Source organism: Chlamydotis macqueenii, chromosome 13 (genome assembly GCF_036417535.1).
Source record: "Chlamydotis macqueenii isolate bChlMac1 chromosome 13, bChlMac1.mat, whole genome shotgun sequence".
In the NCBI taxonomy this organism is placed as follows: Eukaryota; Metazoa; Chordata; class Aves; order Otidiformes; family Otididae; genus Chlamydotis; species Chlamydotis macqueenii.
The window spans coordinates 21,918,678-21,941,663 of record NC_141568.1 but is presented as its reverse complement, the minus strand read 5'-3'; the positions used below and the strand labels follow the sequence as shown (position 1 = coordinate 21,941,663).

Sequence of the window (22,986 nt, the reverse complement as noted above, 5' to 3'; positions counted from 1 at the left end):
ACTTCTCTTCTGTATGAGGTGCATTTAAAAATAATGCCCATTTTCCTTCTCTCAAATTGAAATACATTCTGGGACCAGCACCAAAACTGACACCAGGTACAGCCTTAGCAGTCTGATCTGTGAGCTTCTGGTTAAGTTCTTTCTAGACCTCAGGCTGGGTTCATTTTGAAGCTGGGAAGTGTTGCCAATATTCAGTTCCCCTCTTGTGGTTTGTGTTTTTTTCCCCTTAAACTTCTTACATTTGTAAAAAAAAAAAAATATGTCACTCTAATGAAAATCTGTGATTACAGCTAGTGTTAATCTTTTATTTTAAAGAAAAGGTTTTTCAGTTGCTAGGGTTGTATATTAAGATTTTTTTGGTGCTACAGTCAGCACAACAAACATTATGGTTTTACATACATTTGTCAATAAAAGAGATGCCCAGTGCAAGCTGGTAGTCATCTTCTGTGAAAAGTGTCCTGTAAAAAAAACACAGTGTCAACCCAAACAAACCAGGGAATAAAATGCTGGCTAAGGCGGCAGTCGTACCACGTACTCATGGCAAATTTTGATGTGCACAGCAGCCATGGCGTGTTACTCAGAGCTGCTGACAGGGACGCTGAAACAAGCCTGCTGTACAGGTGCTAGATTTTGGTTTAATAAATAGTCTGTACAGTATCAAACTATATAAAAAGCCTAAAAACCACAATGAGAATTATTATATTTTAAAAATTTTTTATATTGTAAAAATTTTAAAACTAGGTCCAAACCACCACTAAAAAAGGTATGAAATGTGCAGTTTTGTAAGTGGAAACAAGGGGCACAAGAAGGGTTCCATAGGGAGAATAAAAGTTGATTTGTGATTCCTCTTTTTATTTCCAGTATCTTCATACAGCTGGTACTCACTCAGCCCCCAGAGCAGTTCTCTCCAGGCAAGCAGGACGTGTGCGAAAAGCACCGTCCCTCCTTTCAGCAGGGAAGATTTGCCGCAATAAGGAGTAAAAGGCTATTTTAGGAGACACATGTACAGTACAGTCTATTTATGTAAAGACTTGGAAAATGCAGGAATAAAACTGTTTTCGAACTACAGAGCTGTGAAATCAGTGAGCCATATGGATCGATAATATATTACAGAATATTTTAAAATCCAAAGCCTTGTTGAAAGAAAACTGTTGTAAAGGTCTGCATCTAGAATAACATGCTCGTGTTTTAACCAAAAGCTGCAAAGATTATGCATTTCCAAATGTACTAAAATTAATATAACTCAGTATTTTTCAAATGCAGGAATCATTTTCACTAATTTCTCACAAAGCATAGAGTGAGGAACTGATAATTAAAGGCAATATAAATGGTAGGGAAGATGAAACAGATGGCTGTAACATAATTCTTGAGTCTTATCTGGCACTGCACACTAACTACTTACAATTTGACAAATACAGTAGGACACCTATGTTGACATACACATGATGCACTTTACTACTTTTATGTAACTGAGGTATTGAAATTGTCTTGAAAAGCAGATGTCTAAAGAAGAGAAACTGGTATGAGGAAGAGAATAGTAGTCATTGTTTTCAGTGTCCACTGATTAGTAGTTCTTGGTTTTTTTTCTTCCAGTATCCTTAACTTAAAATTTCCATGCAAAATCTCTGTCTTACTTCTCCACAAGATATAGGTAGCTTGGGAGGATGGGAGGGAATCCACCATTTTTCATCAAGAATTAGTTATGAAGACTTTATTTTTTTTTTAAACGAAGTATAATAAGCTAAAATTGTGTCTGCATCTCACACGCTGCATATAGTACACTTTTAATATATACAGTCATGTACACAAGCTGCTTCTATATAAACTGATCCCACCTTCACTAGGAAATTAAAAATCAATAGATAATGAGCCTTGTGTTGTATCTTCTCTTCCTCTAACATAGATTTCACACGGAATCTCCTCCATCACTCTGTCTTCTATGACTTGCTCAGGGCAGTCGTGTGCTTGTTTGAAAGTGTAACTGCTTTTCTTGAATGTGCTATTAAATGTTTTCATTGGCTGAGGCTGCACGAAATCGTTGCGAAAGGGAAGTTCCATGGAGCTGAGGTTTGTCCTGCTTTGTTTTATGTTAGAGGCCTGGGAGCCACAGTGGTGGTCATGAATGCATCTGGAAGCTGTTGAAGGGCGTCTCATTTTCTGATAGTTTTCAAGTTCTTCTGATAAATCTGCCAAATCTGCAGAGATGTCTTTATCCCTTAGTGAAAACAGTTCATAATGGGGAGGATCAAATACTTCCTGGAAACCAGTTTTAGTGAAAGCAGTCTTGCAAGCCATAACCTTTTTGCGCGGTTGCTTTACTTGCACTAGAATTGAAATGACGAGAAGAACTAAAACTATGCCTGACGTGATGCCAATGATTGTTCCGTGAGTTCTGGTGATTTGTTCAAACAATCCAGTTTTTCTCTTTTCTGCAAAGAAAAATTAAAGATTATAATAAGGCTTTCATTATTTCCCCCACTTCTGATTACGTATTAAAACAAAGCAAGCTGTATTGTGATTGCCATGTAAGGGCCATGTTAATGAAATGACTTACTGGCACTGGAGCCTAGACCTGTACGTCAATGGGATTTACTGGATCTGGGCATTTGTTCAGCAAGTCTAATCCCCCGTCTGCGTTAGCGGCTACCGTACGGTAGTGGTAGGTGCAACTCTGTGGTCGGTGCATGCGGACTTGGCTGGGATGTGCCTTCAATCCTGAACCTGTACCGATCGGTTCATATTCTAAAATCTATGTGCTAAATAGGCCTAAATTAACCTTAAATGGGTTAAACTCAACTGCAGGTGATGGTAATATTCCTCCTGCTGGTAATATTCCCATTGATGTCAGTAGAAGGAAATCTAGATTCAAAATTATCTAGTTATTCTTTATAAGTAAGTGAAATAATATTATCATAGTGATGATGTGAGAGTGGGGAAACCAATGAACCCAAATCATGTGGCGCTTTTGGCTAGCACTTCATGAGAAAACACACAAGATGGCAGTATCAGAACAAGATGGTTTTCAATACTTAAAATTCTCATTTGAAGATAAGATGAAAATTTTCCATTTGGATTCCTGTTCTGTAAACATGCTTGTCCTAGGGGACTAAAAGAATTCTACACCGAGACTCTGCAACATCTGCTAGTGGGGGAGAAAAGCATTTAAGACAATGTACAAGAAAATTTAGCAGCCTAAATGTTGCATATTATTTTCAGGTATCAGGCTCCCATGTGTTACGCACCAAAGCACTCCACACACAGTGCATAGAGAGCGATGTATATACCATCACATGCTATTTGAAACAATCCACGTACTGAACAGAAACTCTCAAGGAACTGGCCAAGATGAAGTTATGTCTGAGATACAGTTCTGTTTCACGGCTCAGACTGCTTCCTGAGTGACATTTGTACGTTCAGTGTGGAGGAGGAGAGCTGCCCGTGGCCTGCCCTGCATTGTGGGAGGAATGCATTTCAGTGCTGTGGCAGTTCTCTCGTCTGCGTCTAGGTTTCTTAATTCTTGGAAGATATTCTAATAAAAAAAGTTGTTATGGAAAAGGTGATGTCTCCTCCAGTCATTTAAAAGAAATTGCACACAACTGACTTTGCTATCAGTTTCTGCATCACTGGGCTTAGGCATAAGGCCAGTCACAGCGTGCTCAGATTTAGCTGGCGATCGGTGTCAACCAAGTGAGACCTCGGGGTGCCCACAAGAACTGAGCGCAACTCTGAGCAGCTTTCTCTTTCCAGCTAGATATTGCTCATTTGGTTGCACCAGTCTCCCTTCAGTCTGCCTTAGCGGGCAGTAGGGATCCAGGCGTCAGCTGCTCTTGTTACCTGCTCTGCTCTGTTAAAGCAGGATTTACCCTGCAGTCAACACAAAACACGGTCAGGTCACTCCACTCCGCACCAGATACAGCAACTTACAAGTACTGGGAAAGACACTTTCTTCACATTACATGTTTTTCGTAGAATTCCTTTTTTAAGTTCTGCGGTATGACAGCGAAGTGTAGAAAGCAGTCGGTAAAGATAGGAAAGATCTAGCAATTGCACTTAAGAAGGAACACTGAATATTACCAAAGCCAAGGATTGTTTAGAGGAAGCTTACTTTTCCATTGAAAACTTGGGAGTTACCGATCAGTTTTGTTAACTGGAAAGTTTCCGTAATATACTTTGCAGTAGAGTATTTATTAGTGGTGTAAATTTTTTTGTTTGCCCAAAATGCAATTTCAATGTTGTTTTTAAAAATACTTATTTACTAAAAAATTTAAGCAGGATTTTTGTGTTGAAAAGCCATCTTATGTCAAGGTTTTCTGTAGAGGAGGCTTTTGACCCTTCTGGCAGGGTCAATTTCTCTTTGAAATGGAGTACATATTTAAATCTTTCTGGAGTTTTGTGTTAGAATCATAGAATGGTTATGGTTGGAACGGACCGTCAAAGCCCATCCAGTGCAACCCCTCTGCAAGGAGCAGGGACATCTCCAACCAGATCAGGGTGCTCAGAGTCCCAGCCAACCTGGCCTGGAATGTTTCCAGGGATGGGGCTTCCACCACCTCTCTGGGCAACCTGGGACAGTGCTCCACCACCCTCGGTGTAAAAAATTTCTTCCTGATGTCCAGTCTGAATCTACCTTCATCTATTTTGAAACCATTACCCCTCGTCCTGTCACAACAGGCCCTGCTGAAGAGTCTCTCCCCATCTTTCCTGTAGGCCCCTTTGGGCACTTGGAAGGCCGCTCTAACGTCTCCCCGGAGCCTCCTCTTCTGCAGGCTGAACAGCCCCAACTCTCTCAGCCTGGCCTCACAGCAGAGGTGCTCCAGCCCTTTTATCATCTTCGTGCCTCCTCTGGACCTTCTCCAACTGGTCCGTGCCCTTCTGATGTTGGGGGCTCCAGAACTGGACACAGTACTCCAGGTGGGGTCTCACCAGGGCAGAGTAGAGGGGGAGAATCCCCTCCCTCGACCTGCTGGCCACGCTCCTCTTGATGCAGCCCAAGATGCCGTTGGCCTTCTGGGCCGCAAGGGCACATTGCCGGCTCATGCTGAACTTCTCATCCACCAGCACTCCCAAGTCCTGCTCAGGGCTGCTCTCGATCCAATCCCCGCCCAGCCTGTATTTGTGCTTGGGATTGCCCTGACCCACGTGCAGGACCTTGCACTTGGCCTGGTTGAACTTCATGAGGTTGGCACGGGCCCACCTCTCCAGCCTGTCAAGGTCCCTCTGGATGGCAGCCCTCCCTTCCAGCGTGTCGACAGCACCACACAGCTTGGTGTCATCAGCGAACTTGTTGAGGGTGCATGCTGTCCCGCTGTCCATGTCCAGACATATTTATGCCACTCTATTTGTCTTTGCTGTAGTTGTGATGGTTTAACAATACTGCCCTGCCCCATGTGATTTATGTGTCTGTCAAGTGATGACCTCTTACTTCCCAACTATTCCTCCTCCCTCCCACCCTTTCTCGCACCATCTGCAGGAGTTGCATTTACTCTGAGACGGTCTGTGATTAACAACTTAAAACAAGTATTTTAAAATGGAATTTGTCTTTGAAGATTGTTGCTTCTATTTCAGCCCTGACAAGGGTTTTTTGTGCTTGAAGACTTGTCTGCCTTTTTCCAGCTCTGTATTTTTTTTCTCTAAAAGGTATTCCCTGTCCCTATGATCTTCGCTTCATTTAAAATTTAGACACGGAAAAGATGCAACCTGGCAAATACTAAATCCTATTTCCTATTAAGCTGGCATCCTTTTAAAATGGAGTATATGCTGAAGAGGAAGGAATTTAACTGTAAAGCAGTAAGATCAATATTCAGGATGCTTACGTCTCCTGAGTTTAAATAAGAAATTTGGAACACCTTCCCGAGATTAGCAGAATAGCTGTCTTCAGCATATTTCTAGGAAAAAGACATTTCCTGACTTTCTTGGAATGCAAACTGACCAGCCTAGCTCACAGAGGCTGCGCGTTGCACTACATTCACCTCTGCAGTGATTTTCATCCCAAGGGTACGCGCAGTTCTGAATGCCATTGCAGACTAAAGAATTATTGATGCACATGTTGCTATGGCAGAAGTAAGTGTTGCCTGAGCAGGGAGCTGCAGGAGAGAAGAGAAAGAAAACATTAGGAATTTGCAGTAATTGATCCACTGCAATTAAACTAGTAAATACCTGCTATTTTTTTTTTTTTTACATGCGTACTCATTCTTTATCTCTGTTTCAAACACAATCACTTTTCTTGCACATAACTAATTAGCAGGTGATCTGCTCTCTCCATGTGGTTGCTTTCAGGTGCATTATCAATGCTACAAAAAACCCACTGTTGCTCAAAATGGGTAACAGATAAGACTGTCACACAACACAGATAATGGAAGAAGGCTTTAATACTCGTCTTTAAAAACGTCAAAGTCACACGCTGCTGTCAATTATATATTTACTGAAATCCGCTGTGCATCTGCTGTGTCGATGTTGTGAAGCAGTTCCTGAACATCTGCGTTTTCGAGCCCATTAATATCATCTTAAGGCAAATCAGATTTCAGCTTGTGGAGGCCTATTTCAGTAATTGCAAGAGATTTCAGTAACTGGAGGCATCTAAGTCATTCCTGCTTGGGAATCAAAGCTCTTAGATCTTCGTGTTAGAGCTAATGCAGGGATTGAGGGAGTGCAGTTGAGCTTTTTATCTGCCTATATATAGTTAGAAATTTTAAGAAATAAATTAACTAGAAGGTTGCCCTAAAGATTTTATGTTTCTATGAATGTTTGTTACAGCTCCTTGACACTAGAAAAATGTCAGGATGTTGTATAATATGCATAGGAAATTCCTTATGAATCCAGGGCACTGGACAAGAAATTGATTTTCCCTTTCTCTGTTTCAGTCATGTGGTATTTTAATGATAGAAATGTCTATTATTAGTGGAGTCAGTTATATATTAAGAAGCAAAGATGTGTGATAGACATTCTACTATTTGGTTTCATAGAAATAATTTATTCTTGAGCAGTCTGGATGCTCTGAAATGTGAGGGCACAGCAGAGGAGGGTGAGGAGTCCCGAATACAGTGTGTTTCTCACTCGTTCCCTGTGTTAGGCTTCGGAGTCTTGGTGACAAAAAGAGGAGTTATGCCTAAGAGAAAAGAAAACTCAAACCTTTCATTCTGCATTTGCATTCCCTATACCTGATACACGTTGTCTTCCCATTTCTTACTCCACTGAATTTTGGTAACCTGTGCTCGTTGGTTTTAAGCTTTTGTGTTAGCTTCCTGCTACTGCCTAACCCCCGGCAACCCCACAAGCAGCTCGTACAGGAGGCTTGTGCTTCAACTGTGGCACAAGCGGTGTCGTCCTTCACTGTAATACAGAATACATTCAGAGTGTATTTTGGAAGAGTTTATTTCTATGTAATTTCAGTGCTCAAAAATGTCAGGGTAGCTGTTGCATGTATCCTCCTCGCTCAACTGAGCTTAGAAGTTAATTGTTTGGAAAGTAGATTTAGCCTGAAGAACACCGCTTTAAAATACAACCAGTGCTTAGGGAGGTATGGATCATACCCGTGACCTCAGCTATGACTGAGATGTCACGTTAGGTGCAAGCAAGGCCAAGTGCCCTGGGAGGAATACAGACACAGTGAGTGTGCGGGGATGGGGCTGGGAAAACCAAAGCCTACCTGCAGTTGAATATGGTGAAGGACATGAAAGGCAACAAGAAGGGCTTCTTGAAGTGTAGCAGCAGCAAAAGGAAGGCCAAGGAAAATACAGGCCTACTACTGAACGGGACAGAGTGGAGCTTCCCTCCATGCCTGGGAAGGTGATAGAACAAATAATCCCGGAAGTAATTTCCAAATGTATTGGCGATAAGAACTGGGAGCAGTCAGCATGGATTTATGATGAGGAAATCATGGCTGACAAACCTGATTGCCTTCTGTGATGAAATTACAAGCTTAGATGAGGAGAGAGAGTGGTGGATGCTGTATATCCTGACTTAAGCGAGGCTCTCAAAACTGTATCCCATAATATCCTTGTAGAGAAACTGATGAAGTATAGACTACATAGGAGGGCAGTGAAGTGGATGGAAAACTGACTGAACTGCCAGGCTTAAAGGGTTGTGATCAGAGTCACAAAGTGCAGCTGGAGGCTGTCACTCCTGGTGCACCCCAGGGGTCATTAGTGACCTGGATGTTGGGGTGGGGTCACCCGCAGCAAGTCTGCAGATGGTACAAAATCAGGAGTGGCTGACAGACCAGACAGTTGTGCTGCCATTTGAGACGGGAGAAGTGGGTTGGCAGGAACCTCACAAAGTTCAGCAAAGGGAAACAAAATAAGTCCTGCAGTTGCAGAGGAATAATTCCACATACGTGTGCAGGCTGAGGGCCAGCCAGCTGGAAATCAACTCTGTAGACAAACACTTGGAAGTCCTGGTGAAGAAAAAGTGGAAGGTGAGGCAGCAATGCACCCGTGCAGCAAAAAAAAGCCAATAGCATCCTGAGCTGCATTAGGAAGGCCATTGCCACCAGGTCAAGGGATTATTCTCCTCTGCTCAGCACTGGTGAGACAACACCTGGAGTGCTAAGCTCAGTGTTGGGATCACCAGTACAAGAGGGATATGGGGAGACTGAGGGAAATGGCATGAAAATAAGGACGTGGAACATCTGACGTGATTGGTATGGGTTGCCCTGGGTGGTTGTGGAGCCTCCATCCTTGGAGATGTTCAGCAACTGACTGCATATGGTCCTGGAAACCTGTTCTCCTTGATCCTCTCTGAACAGAGAGACTTCCTAGTTAGGCTTCTAAATCAGCAGCCTTTTTCAAGAATGTTTTATGCCCACTTTGTTTCAAGGGCCTAACTGTTTTTCAGCGGGACTTTAAGTTCAACCATGCAATTACCTGGTAAATGGAAGAATAAAATCATTTTCCTACATTCAGACTAAACTATATCTTTAATTGTTTCACCAACTGCTACTGTTCGGGTAAGAAAATATAAAGGAACGTGGCTGTTGGGCTGTCAGTGTGACAAACTATGACCTGCAATGTATCAAGAGCGGGTGCTCAGGAAACTCCCCTCATTAATGGTTTCAAGCACAACATAAGCATTGTTCTGTAGGCATCATATGAAATCATGGTGTAAGCACGGTCCAAAACTATGCAGCAATTACCTTCCAAAAGTATTCACACCTCCCTGAAGGACTAAATGATGATAGGCTAAAACTTCTGCAAGAGTATGAAGTATGAAAACAGGTATCCCAGACAACCTGCAGCAATTCATAGAACCAGGAAGATGTAGCCGACATTTCTAACCGTTCTACATGTATAGCGGGAGAAAGGCTAACAGTCAGAATGGGAGTGTTCATAATGCAGACTACAATGTAAAAGGCTCTTGGCCTTTTGGCACATGTGGGGAGAAAAGACAGGTAGTTTTTCCTTCTGAATTTGGAAGGAAAGATTGCACAAGCTGTACTTTATAAAGGATATCTAGGATCATCCTTTAGAGAGAATAGCTTTAAAAGGCTATGTATGTAATAGGCTGCAGTATCTACTGAAGTATTTCTGACTCTGAGATACAGGAGGATCTATGAAACTCGTGTCCAGGGTGGTTGTCATGGATCCGTGTGTATCTGCTAGTGTTGCAGTACAGATCTGTTTGGAGCTGTAGTTCTTTTGGAGGCACAGAGGAAGAATTATGATGTAAGACACATTCCCTTTCTTATTTCCCTGCACAAGGGAATATTTTCCTGTTTCTGTATTTTTGGATGATGCATTCTGCTGCTGCTTCTCCATCCACCAGCACAGTCTGTTTTACATTCCTGTGTAGTCTCTCTGGCTTTCTTCACAAGTTCATAAAAATGGGACAAATGGACTTCATTTTCCTTTGCTTTGTTATTTGGGGAGTATGAAGTCTAAAAGTCACAATGATTGATCGGTGCCAGTCCAGGACTTCAAGGACATAGCTGGACTTTTCTCCTAACAGCTGCCTAAGACTGGTACAATGTTCACTGTTCTTTGGATCTAGCATTATTCATGTATTAAATGAAGCCAGAAATAAAACACATTGATTTTTAACATTGCTGTTAGCTGAATTACTTAAGTCAAATCTGCAAGCAGCACTAGGTGTGTGTTAGGTGACTGTCATGCACAATTAGTTCATTTATGTAAATATTTTCAAAAATATTTATTGTATTCATGGTCGGCTTCATATAATTACAAATCATTAGTAAGGCAGAAGAGAAAAATAGCAACCTGAATAACAACCTGAAAATAAGGTAAGCACAGTTCAACTTTTTTCAGTAAGGAAAACAGTTTATCACTAGATTATTTGAAAATACATGAAACATTTCTCAGACATATACTTTGCAATTACCCTAGCCAAGAAAGACGGTACCTTAAGTTAAAAGATAAATAAGAGTAACCACATACCTTTGCAGATTTTCTTCTGCCAATTACTTTTGCTTTACAATCCTAAGTTTGGAAAGTTACCTAGCTTTAGGAGTAGTTACTGTTTCAATCTCTTGCACTCAAAAAAACTCCGCAAAACCCAAATACAACAACAAAAAAACCCCCACTCCAATATCTATAATATAAATAGGTAACTTCCCTGGCAAAGTTCATAGCATTTTCTAGATTGAAAGCTGGAATAACCTGCATTATCACTAATATTAATAATTGTGTTGGAATAAAAGCTACTGACAAGCAGTTATAAATTTTGCAAGTTGTGCTTAAAACTGTTATTTACTGAAATTCACAACATCTAAAGTTTATTTAATGCCTATTGTAGGTTAAACAATAGAGTGGTTTGAAACACGCAATTGTTTATTACTGCCATGTATACAAAGCTATAGGCTCTTTCTCTTATAAGTCTCTGTTATTTTGGAAAGATTGTTTTGCAAAAAGGAATTTTTCTCCTGTGTAAGCTTTACTGTTTCACAGAACAGAATATAAAACCTGCTTGTTACCTGTAACCTGCGCTTTTATGCAATGTGTTGACCAGGATCCCTTTCAGGACTGGCAACAGGCACGTTATTCTGTCCAAATGTTATTTCTTTGACAGCAAATCTGTGCCATCTAGTTTTCAAGCAGAACTTCTCAAAAACCTTTAGCACAAGCATAGGTCTGATTTTCTGAAGTGGCAAATATGTTTTATTCAGCTCTCCCCATGCATCTCAGGTCTGCTCTGCAGTTCTAAACCCAGTTTACTTTAGTGCTGAAGACGCCACTTATTTCAGGTTCTGCAATGTGGACAATGTCGTCCTTCGTAAATATGTGAGGGAACAAAATTCCATTAAGTTCAGAGAGAAAGCACTTAGAAGAAAAATCTAACAAAAAGCATGCTTTCAAGAAACATCTTAATTTACAATGAGAATAAAGATTATCTGTAACTCAGGCTATGGTATTGAAACAGAAAACCCGATTAAATCTGCAGCTCTGCGTTTAATATAGCCGCCTTAAAGAAATCTGAATTTAACTGCTTTTTCACAGTGTGCAGCACAACTGGGCTTTGCTAAGGAAAGCATATGTGGGGCCGTTCAGAGCCACAGGCCGCTGAGAAGGAGGCAGCAGCTTAGGCATAGCTGGAGTGGGTGTAGTTCCAGATCCAAAATTTAAAGTGGAGCTGTGGACAGGAAGAAGACGCAGACTCTGCAGGGTCCCACATGTTTGCTGGCCTCCTGAACATCCATTGTGGGCTTGAGAAGGGCCTGTTGTGGTGCCTGGCAGGGAACTGGAAGATGGGGGAGAGCGCACTTCAGTCGCATTGCTGCCTTTTTTTGAGTAAGTCTGTGCTCATTTGTAGACCTCTTTGTGAGAAGGTCATAGCCTAGGGCTTTATTACTACTGAATTCAAATGAAAAATAAGCCTTTTAAGCCTTTAAGGAGGAAAGCTTTTCTTCGGGAACCATGCTTATAACTGTAATAAAGCAAGTATTTAATTTACCTGCTAGTATGTGAAGGAAATAGAAACAAGCTTTTTCATGTGTTCCTGATGCATAATATATAGCCGATGCTTTTCACCTGGAGTACTCTGATAGCAGGAGAATAAGCACTTTAAAATCTACTTACGATCCACAAATGAAGTGAACAGCATTCTGAATCTGCTCAGTCTGCTGCCTTCATCTGCCCACATGCGTACCACACCGGTCCCAGTCCGCAGCGTGACATCGTTTGCGACGGTGCTGCAAAACTTTGCCTTCAGATTCTCAATAGAGCTACTGCCATCATACACAGCAACAAAGTTTCTTTTGCATTCATTTGAATGCTCCATTTGATAGTCGAGAAATCGCAAGTAGATCTGTTAGAAAAGAGATATTAATGTATCTAGGAAAAGTAATACAGTTTTATTTCTTAGGAAATCTTGAAGATGTTTTGTCCCTTTACACATATGTGTAACTCCCAATTCACAGTATTTTAAACTTATGTTTTCTCATTCCATGTCAATGTGGAGTACTGAAGTTTGTCTTAAGTATCTGTTTCACTTCTCCCCCTCCCCAAAACAATCCTTACTTAATTTACTCTGATATATTTCTGCTCCCATTGGAAAAAAAAGTAAGAAGCAACTCACTTGCTGAAGAAAGCCATCAGCAACTCTGCTAAATGAGCAGTCTGCGACTCCAGAAAAGATACAAGAAATGCATATATGTGCGGGAAGAATTTTAATGGTATTTTGACCGTTCTCTCTTCTTTAATTCACAAAACCAATGTTAAAATAGAGGGGAAGGAGTCTAGTCAGAAAAGCTCTGACGTAAAATAAGGAAATTCAAATTTGTTGCTTCAGAATGAAAGCTAATTACTGAACCATAGCAGTGTTATGAAAGACATCAACCATGAAGTCAGGAGTAATTTGAATAAAAATGGAAGCAGGAGAAAAGTAAGCTGGCTACCTAGGAAGAGTTAATAAGTTTAAGCCAATGTTAATTCCTCCACAAGCACAAATCTAACCCAAGAGAAGGCAGCATATGTGTTAGAACATATGCAGCATGCAGCAAGGAAATTAGAAGACCAAGATGGCACCTGAAGAGTAAGAAAATAATTTATTTTGTTGGAGCAGGAAACTTGTGCAAGACTGTAATTCAATTAGAATTACATGAAAAGATCATACATTTTTTTTAATCTTGTACTGGAATTCTCAAAATTCCAGTGGAAGTTGATGAGATATGTAGCTAAATCACCTAAGTATGCTGCAAAGTCCATCTTTAAACTTTAAAAATTCCTTAGGTAGCCATTATTTTGACAGAAGAAATCCGTCCATGAGGCTGAGGTCTCATCTGTGAGAGAAGAAGTGCTCCTCCGCTCTCCATGAGCTCTTCAGTATGTTCCTCAGATAAGTGTGGGCCTAGATCAGATGTGTTCTGAATAGTTTACAATTACCTCTTCAGCTGATACTATGGATGCTAGACACCTTTTGCACAGTGTGGTTTTTCAGGAATCTGCCTAATAACAAGAATCTCCAACTCTTGTTCAGGACACAGGGCACGTGAATGCCATGCTTATTACTGCTGTATTACCTGTTTTTCTGCCCTTTTGACAGATCTTGCTTTTAAACTCAGCTACTGCCAAAGCCTTTTTAAAATGGAATGTTAAAGAATTCACTAAAACAAAACCAACTGCTTTTGTGTGGGGAGAAAATGATATCCTCCATGTGCACTGAAGAGGCTGTGCTGAAAAGACAGTAAAAGAGCAGAGGAGAAGGCGGGTGACGCTCCTACCCCCAGCTGTTCCCCTCAACGTTTCCCAGAGGCGCATGGCCAGCACCGTCTCCCTTGCATGTTCTGTGAAAAGGTGCAGCCTGTGCCATGGTCCCTCATGCTTCATCTCACTCTTTTGTGATTTTCAGTATATGTATGTACTGTTTTTTTTTCTGCTACCTGTGTTAGACTTACTGCCAGAAATCCTGAGCTACATTGGGAACCTGTCTTCCATTGATGTCTTATCTCACAAACAGGGGTGTGAGCTGTAAGCGCTGGCATTCGGGCTGAGAGATTTCATTTAATGAAATTTAGTATTAATTTAATACAATGTAACTTAGTATTTTCATTTAGTGATTGACTGTATATATCTGCTGTGAAATTACAATGGAAGCTAAAAATAAATTAGCACACTTTCAGTAGAGCTATTCTCTGTATGAAAACAAAGGAATAATGCCATTAATTCCATTAAAAGAGCTCAGCTCTGCAGAAGCTCCTTCTGGTTAGAGGTTAAGCAAGTAAATATACAAGGTCCTCACTTTAGATTATATTGATTATTCTAGTAATTTTCTGAAATCTGGAGGTAATTTATTAAATATCTACTAGGCAGATTTTAAAAATCCTTTCATTGCTGCAGTTGTGTCAGTTTTAAAAATTTATTACAAAATCAAACTAAGGAAATTAAAAATGCCTATGCTTATTTTTCTCAAGAGACTGCACCATATCAGATCTAACGGATTTTATCATCATAATTCTGCCAGAATTGATGCTTGAGAAACCACTCTCAGAATACTAAGAATTATTTTCCTGTAATGTTTTAACTTAATAATTTAGGATGATGATCTAATCTCAGGACTGACCCCACTATAACTCTGCCTTCTGGCAACATTCAATAATTTATTAAAATACTTAAGCATAAGACCTGGTGCACTCAAGCAGCAATGTAGAGAGAAAATGGTTTTATTATTGTTTCTGGAAGAACTGCTATTACTTAGACTAGTACAGGGCTCTTGGGAGTTGAGTCACTTCCTCAAAGGCTCAAATATATTAATGGAGTTTAAGTTTCCTTCTTGTCTTGTCCTCTTATTACCATCTTTTAGGTCGCTGCTTTAGAACTGATTTGGAAGCTGCTGAAAAGGGCTGGTTAGTTTAACTATTAGGAGTGTCTAAGAATCATCTTGGCAGCTACTTGGCAGCTACTGCTTAAAAATATATTTGAATTTTTATGTACATGCAAGGAGTGGTATGTGCTTCAATACACAGAACCAAAATTACAGATGTGTATACTATATGGAGAAAAAAATGTATTCTTCAGTGCAACTCTAATTAACAAGGGTGTGATTCTGAAACATATAGCTGTTGTATTGTATTTTTTTTAAACAGGCTATAGCTATTCCATTTTGGAATTATGAATAGGATTTTATCCTTCTCTCTGCCCAACAATAAAGCTCAAGTGGTTTTTAATGAGCATAAGATAGGGATATTTTCGTGAGCAGTTTCTAGTTCTGCAGGCACAATCATAAACACCAGGTACCTAGGTAATTAATTCTTATTTTTGGCTCGAGCAGCTAATATGCCCCGTTAAGGCTTGGGCAGAAAAGCTCTAGCAAATTCTATTGTGGCACTTTGAGAGGGTGTGATCCCACAGCTAAGTCAGAAGAGAAGGAGTGGTAATTCCTCAGCTGCTTCCAGGCAAAAGCTTTCATTTTAGCTCAGACCGCTGATGAAAGTGGGATTTAAGGTGCTGGACTGTGAATTAGACTGGAGAGAAGCAAGTATGTGTTCTGTTGACTTTGAACAGAACCAGATTCTCCAACAGAACCACTGGAGGCAACATTTTAAACCACGGCAGCAAGATTTACTGGAATTTCTCAGAGCTGTTAGCCAGCATTTTTGCCTCTGGTCTTCCAATAAAACCAGAGTCCAAATCAAATGCCCTTGAAAATTGTTGCTTAAACACTTTTCACAGTTATTTTGTCTTTTAAGTTTCAAATAATAGGAAGGCAACACTGTGGACTTGCTGTGTGAGTTTAATTTCAGAAACAGTCCTCTGTCTGGATTTCCTAAGCCACTGATACATAATTCATTTCAGTGGAAGTGAGACATTATGGAAATCACAGCTAGTGACTACTACCTGTTACTAATGACTTGGAAACCCATTACCTCCCAAATGATATGATCGAAACCCACCTTAGCATTTGGAGTAGCTTTAATTGTCCATATGCAGTCAACTGCTTGTCCCGGTTTTGTTTTTCCTTCTTGTTCTACTTGACTTGAACGTACTATTCCATCAGCTCCTGAGAGCTCAAATTGGCAGTCTAGGGAGAAGATATGCACTGCTGTCAAATGCAGTATGATATTGATTTAAAATGGCATGTATAAAGAAATTGTTACTGTTATACCAGACCTGGGATGGGATTTAAAATACCTCCTAGGTAAGTGAAGTCAGGATCTGTAAGAGAAAGAAGTCATGAATCACAGGGGCTATCAATGCTTGAGAATCACTTCAAGGTTTAGTATAATCTGAAGATTATGTCTATTGTTTATTATGTCACAATAAAAATTGCCAGAAAGTTTACTGAATCAATTGGAGGGTACAGAGACATTTTTTTTTTTTAGATTATAACATTACTCCATAAAGACTGAACTTATCTGAATAAGGTAATTCTATACTGACAGCTCAGATTTCCAGCATAACATAAAAAAATCACTATTTGGTATTTTCTTCCCACGTTACATTCTGAATTTAACTATGCCAGTTTGCACTAAAATCACTGGAGCTCCACACGAGTACAGGGGATCCTTCTGCGTGCATCTTCTTTATCAGATTGCTGTCATGTTCTGAACATTCTGAACTGGAGTGGTAGGAGGGAGCGGTAGAGCCAACGTGTGATGGACTAACCACAACCCCCATTCCCCGTCCCCCTGCGCCACGCTGGGGAGGAGATAGAGCATTCAGGAGTAAAGTTGAGCCCGGGAAGAAGGGAGGGGTGGGGAAAAGGTGTTTTTAAAATTTGGGTTTATGTGTCATTATCCTACTCTAATTTGATTGGTAGTAAATTAAACTAATTTCCCCAAATCCAGTCTGTTTTGCCATGGCGGTACCTGGTGAGTGATCTGGCCCTGTCCTTACCTCAGCCCACGAGCTTTTCATTGCATTTTCTCTCCCCTGTCCAGCTGAGGAGGGCGAGTGACAGAGTGGCTTTGGGGGGCACCTGGCATCCAGCCAGGATCAGCCCACCACAGGGGTTTGTCACTTCCCCTAAAATGCCTCAGCCTGAGCTTGAGACTCAGTACAGCAGAGAAAACGTCTTTTTTGCCTTCCTCTGTTTTATTTACCTACAGTAACATCTATGATCCCTACATGCAAAAGTCTGTGAGATTTTCAACCTTGTGAACTGATTTTTTTTTTTTTTAAAGGCAGTTAGGGTGTATGTGCATGTCCCCTTCCATTTTCACAATCCCAAAGTATTTTACCACACTTTGTGTAAATGTAGAGCAAAGAAAATGGAAGCAAAATACCAGTCTTCCAGTCGCTGTGATCTACTGTGAAAACAGTGTACAGTTTAAACGTACATTTATAGTTCCAGCCTGGAAATGGGCTAAGCTAGTTTTGAAAGTGATGTTAATGAAATGGCTTTGGAAACGGACTGAGCAAAATACATAAGTACTGTCCCTCTAAAAACATTTTAGCATGTAATTCTCAGGGGACTGGTCACCATGTTAATCTGAAGAGTTTACAAGTCTAAATCCCTCGAAAGTATACAGTTCTATAAGCAGTAATATATAATCACGTATAGTGTTTTGATGTGCTGTAGGGGTAAAGACCAGTCAGCTAAAGATCACATTAAAAGTTAAGCCTGTGTATACATTTATAGTGGTAGTAGAGCTGACATTCGTACATTGTCTTGTGTCCCAAAGGACAATAAAATGCTGATACTATACGTGTAGTTTTCTGTGATGTACAGCGGTCAAGCATTGCACCGGACATCAGGTCAGATTTTTGTGCAGAAAGAATGCCCTGCCGGTTTTAAGCGGCCCCACAAAGCATATGTACTCTTTGCTTGTCTAAAGGCACCGTCAGCGTGTTATCCTCTCCTTCATACCCTGTACACTGCACCGTACTCTGAGCAAAGAACAATTCTGTTGTCCGAGCCTGGGTTTGAGTGACTCTAGTCATACTGAGAGCTGCTGCTTGGACTGTATACATCTGGCTTTTCAGAATGGAGATTTAAAATGGTCTGCATCTGGTTGGAAGTGCTACTGTAGATTTGCTTCAGGTGTTTTTGTCAGTGTCTTATACTCCTAGGAGGCATGCTGTTGAAAATGGCAGCTATTTGTCTTTCCATTGCTACAACTGGTGAAACCAGTACAAATCAGAGTAACAAAGAGGGAAGGTGCTAAATCCTTCAGCATGAACAAGGTCAACTGACTTCTTCACTACAGACCTGTAATTTCCTTCAGTCAATTTTCCAAAGTGGTTTTAGTCAAGTACGCTGTAGGATTAGCAGGACTGAGACTGTAACTATCCCATTATCACTCCGCCTTCACAAGCATGCACGATGACATACAGCTCCAGTCTGTCAGCATGAACACACCCACAGAGTTCAACGGGAGCAGATGCTCATTAACTGTCAGAATTTTAGGCATCTTTACCTGGTATAAAGGAGTACTTAGCTTGAAATCCCTTTCCTTCCAGCTCCTCATCAGAAGTAAACTTGATCCACATAAATCTCCCTGTTGATCTAATTAGTGCAGGACTTTTCAGACCACAGTAACGATTAATGAGAGGAGAGAAACCAAAAGGTCCATCTCGAACCTCCAGATGATCAAACCGACATTCAAATGAGGGTTCTATGTAATAAGGTTCATCAAAGGTCAACTCAATTCTTTGTCGTGGAGCAGCTAGACATAAAAAAAATCAAGCAAAAGATTAAATGAAGATCTATATAAAAAACACATGAAGACATGAAATAATGAAGAGACAGGCCTCCAAAACAGCAAGATACATCTGGCAGTCTGCTATAAAACCTGAGATACACTGGAATAAAATTTAAAAAATGATTGTGTAGACGATACTTTTTCAGGAAATGTTATGGATTTTTTTTACTTGCTGAGCTTTATTATTGGAAATTCCAAAATTACATAAATTTAATGCAGCACATGTAACAGATATTAACATATATGCAAAGGCATTCAAATAAGGTTTATATTAAGATAGAAATTAAAACCAGTGTTCCCTGAAAGCAAGGTACATAAAAAAGGACAAAACATTGAGGGATGCAAAAAAGAATGGAAAAGAAAAAGATACGAAGAACTACTTTGCTGTTGTATTTCCTAAACATTAAGCCCAAACTTGGAGATCCTTTGTCAGGGGACATCTTTTATTGGAATATTCAGAGAAGCGCAAGTGCTTCATATATATGTCTACTCTGCAGGTGACGACAGGTGTTGGTAAGTCTGAACCAGTGACAGCCTAACATCGGGATTTGGATCAGACCCCTAAATCCTGATGAGATGCCGCTATGGCTACTTTGTGACCGGACTTTCACACCTGTAGTTTGGAACGGTAGCTTTATTTTATATTAATGGCTTTAGTGTTTCTTGTTCTTGTCATCTATCAGGCTACGTAAACTTTCAGGTACTAACTGGTATCTGAATTACAGCATTAAAGAATCACAAGCTGTCTGCTTCTTCTGAATGCAAAAAGGATTTACCTGTATGTCTCTCATACTCTGCTTGGACCTTACGCCTTACTTACACATGAGCTAAAACACCTGCAGCTCTTTGCACATATTGGCAGCGGTCTGCAGGAAGGACCATACCTCAGCTAGAAATTGTGGAGGACCTTGGTCTCACTCAGGTACCCATAATGTTTCGGTGAGGACAGAGCCATGGAAACTGATTCTGTGCCCCACGGAAACTGCCTCGCGCAAGGGAGATCCAGCAACAGCTCTGCTATGGCCGACCTCTGAAGCTGGACAGAGTGTCTGCTCTCCAGTGCCTTCACTGGCAGGGAACATGCGGAACTTCAGATGTGCGCCCAAACAAGCGAAAATGAGGGTGTTTATGAACCAGTACTATGCTGTACCAATAAAAACTCACTGAAACATATTACTTGAAGTACTTCAATTGATAGGAATCTGATCATTGAGCTGACTAATGTTATTAGCTGACTTCAGTGGGTTTGGGGTGTGTTCTAATAAGAGGAAAAAATAATTAGCATGTCCCAAGTCTTGCAGCTATTATCCAAGATATTCTCATTGGAATGTGGCTTTATTCTAGTTAATGAATTTTTTTGTCCTCATCACATTATTTTAATAGTGGCCTCAGCAGCGCTAACAAATCTCTGTACTTTTAGTACAGTGCTGTGGCAGTCAGATGTGTCTTTTTTTATTAATAAAGGACAGCATAAAGATTTTCTGCTTGTGAGATAGCATTTAGTCTTCAACCATCTTTTGCAGTTTATTTTCAGCAATATTGGAAGTGATATTAAGATCTCAAGCTACAACTTTTATCTCAACAGTTCTGTGCCTTCATAGATTATAATAGATCTGATGCTTCTTTTTCTGGCTGTGAGGGTGTCTTATTCCGTACAGCTAATTCCTGAATGTTTGCCTTTTCTATTAATTTGTTATTACTACTTCAGAGAGTAAATTTAGCTTCTAGTTCAGCCAAACAACTGCAGAATTGATTGTATTACCAGTATGGCTATACGATACTTGACAGTGTGGTAAAATGACGCAGTTTTAACAGCTCAAGGTTATCCATTTAGCACTAAGATTACAACACAATGAAACAGAAACACAGCACGTACCTTCTAAGATGTAGATGCACTCTTGATTTGGTGGGTACATGTTAGGGTAGTTCGGTGAAGCAAAATGCCCTCCATTACTTGTCCGTACCCAGTTGTCACACTGGGTAGGAGGAATGTGATTCACTCCAATATTTTGCCCACCTTAAGAGAAAAAAAAAGTGGTCAAATAAATTTCTCCTGCAAGCATGGAAATTTCATTTTGCAGAAGTAAAACACTGACATAACGCATACCATATAAAAGAAGAAAGTAATTTATTTTGGTTGAACCTTTCTAACTAGGAAAATCTTATGTTTAATTTAATGATGTGGTATACGCTAAAGAGATCACAGTTTTTGGATATCAAGTATGTCCAGTAATCCTTGGGAAGGGAAGAGAGGGAGTAATTTTTCTTTTTTACCCAAGTCAGTTTAGACTTTTGATGCTCTCCCTCCTAAGTCAAATAGTCACAGTGACTGCCAACACAGACGAATTACTTTACGGCTTATGTCTTTTCTGTTCCAATGCAAACATAATCCAAAATATTTGTTGGCTTTTACTATTTTTGCCCCTGATTCCAGATTATACTGAAGTATATGGCCCTTAGGTTGAATATCTATTTACAATAATTTGTTGGAATACAGAATGCTTATAACAGAGTGAATTATAATACGTAAATACACTAAACACAACAACGGTAGTTAATAACATTACTAGCAATAGGGAGAGTGCGCTGGTAGCTAAGGGTCTCATTTAAGATCAAAGCTCTTCTTCTGGATGTACGGGGAATTATGATCCCTGATGGAGATGATCCAGTTTACTAAGCTAGTGCACCGTGCCGGACCACTCGCAGGAGCTTTGTTAGTTCAGATTTCCTTATCGAAGGAGAAAGGAGTTGGGAGTAGTGTGATCTCTGACATTCTTCTTAAGTGCCTTTGGTCCTTCTCCTTGGTATCAGCAGAACTGGAGAGAGTGAGACACAGGATATGTGATTTCTGCTAGATTTTTCCTAAATCTAAGAGGGTGCTCTCACAATATTATTTATATTTATGCAGTATTTCTTTGCAGACCTTTCAGAGGGTGTCCATGCTGATACAGGTCTTAGGGATCCTGGCAGGGATCCTGGCAGCTTTTTGATATGTGAGAGTGAAAACTGAGTGTCTCCTCCAAAAATTGTTCAAGGAAATTCTGTAGGTGTCAGTTCAAGGAATTCTTCTCTCCTAAGTGCGGGTTGATCCCACGTATGAGAAATTAAGGTTTGTGCAACTGATGCCTTCCTCGCTCAGCAGGCTTAAAAAATGTTTGTGGGTGGACTATTTGAAAAGCTTGTCGTCAGATACAGAAAACATGAATTTCCATGGTGGTTTCTTTTTTTCCACCTCTAAGGTCTAAACTCATAGAATTTTAACTGGGTAAGTGAACTTCCATGCTCTTTTGACTGGATGGCTTCGTTCATTTGGGGAAAACAATCCCCAAAACAGTGAACAGGGGGAAAATGGAAAATACTGGAATTCATATTGGTAATTCAAGAGCTATTAATAGCTGAACACAAATACTTTCTTTCACTTATGTGGCTTAATTAAAATTATAAAACTGTTACATTATTTTGAAAGAAATTCATCAAACCAAAATTGTACCTTGTGTCTTCTGTGCAACCGCAATCCCTTCGACTACAAGGATTGTTACTAGCAACACTGAGGAGAGAAATTGGACAGGAAAAGCATCAGTAATTAATCAGAATTATAGACCATATTCTGCAGTTCCAATTCATGCAAATCCTAGAATCACTAACCAAAACAACTCAGAACTTACACAAGTACATCATTCATTTATGTCCTTAAAATTTCAACTTTAGGAAACCAGCGCAGTTTAAGTTCACTGTCAGTTGTTCATCCCGGTTCCTTAAGAAAGTGTATACAAGAATAACAATTTATTGTTTGAGGACACTTTAAGAATATTTTCTAGACTATCTACTAATTTGCAAGCATTTTACAAAATTACATGGTATGTATCTTCTATATAACTTTTATATCCTGACAGGAGAACTTACACTGCTATATTGAACCGCATTTATCCTAAAACTCCATTTGCATAACAGGCACAAAAGATTTCTTCAGCTTCCAAGAAATCAATCAGGACCATAGGAGACACTGCATGCTCTTATCCCTGCGTGGATTTCAGAAGCACTACAGAATTGTGCTTGTTGGTTGTTGTGATGCTGCCACAATACCAGTGATTTCTGCAAATCATAGAATCATAGAATGGTTTGAGTTGGAAGGGACCTTCAAAGCCCACCTAGTCCAACTCCCCTGCAAGGAGCAGGGACATCCCCAACCAGATCAGGTTGCTCAGAGCCTCATCCAGCCTGGCCTTGAATGTTTCCAGGGATGGGGCACCCACCACCTCTCTGGGCAACCTGGGCCACTGTTCCACCACCCTCAGCGTAAAAAATTTTTTCCTAATATCCAGTCTAAATCTACCCCCCTCTATTTTAAAACCATTACCCCTCATCCTATCACAACAGGCCCTACTGAACAACCTCTC

At 40.3% G+C, this 22,986-nt stretch overlaps 1 protein-coding gene across 4 annotated transcripts in view; it reads right to left on the bottom strand.

Moving 5' to 3' along the window:
* Nucleotides 1-1,004: 1,004 nt before the first annotated feature.
* Nucleotides 1,005-22,986, bottom strand: part of NETO2 (neuropilin and tolloid like 2) — a 33,913-nt gene continuing 11,931 nt past the window's right edge. For 2 of the 4 annotated variants that reach the window (XM_086757752.1, XM_086757755.1), the window contains exons 2-9: nt 22,080-22,136; nt 20,466-20,606; nt 18,305-18,553; nt 16,056-16,100; nt 15,839-15,966; nt 12,027-12,255; nt 5,970-6,083; nt 1,005-2,429 (exon numbers count right to left, since the gene is read on the bottom strand). In XM_086757752.1, coding sequence (XP_086613878.1) covers nt 1,849-2,429; nt 5,970-6,083; nt 12,027-12,255; nt 15,839-15,966; nt 16,056-16,100; nt 18,305-18,553; nt 20,466-20,606; nt 22,080-22,136 — 1,544 coding nt within the window. In that variant the 3' untranslated portion in view covers nt 1,005-1,848. Of the gene's footprint in view, nt 2,430-5,969; nt 6,084-12,026; nt 12,256-15,838; nt 15,967-16,055; nt 16,101-18,304; nt 18,554-20,465; nt 20,607-22,079; nt 22,137-22,254; nt 22,344-22,986 lie in introns of all 4 variants that reach the window. The other 2 variants (XM_086757753.1, XM_086757754.1) reach the window with 2 other exon arrangements.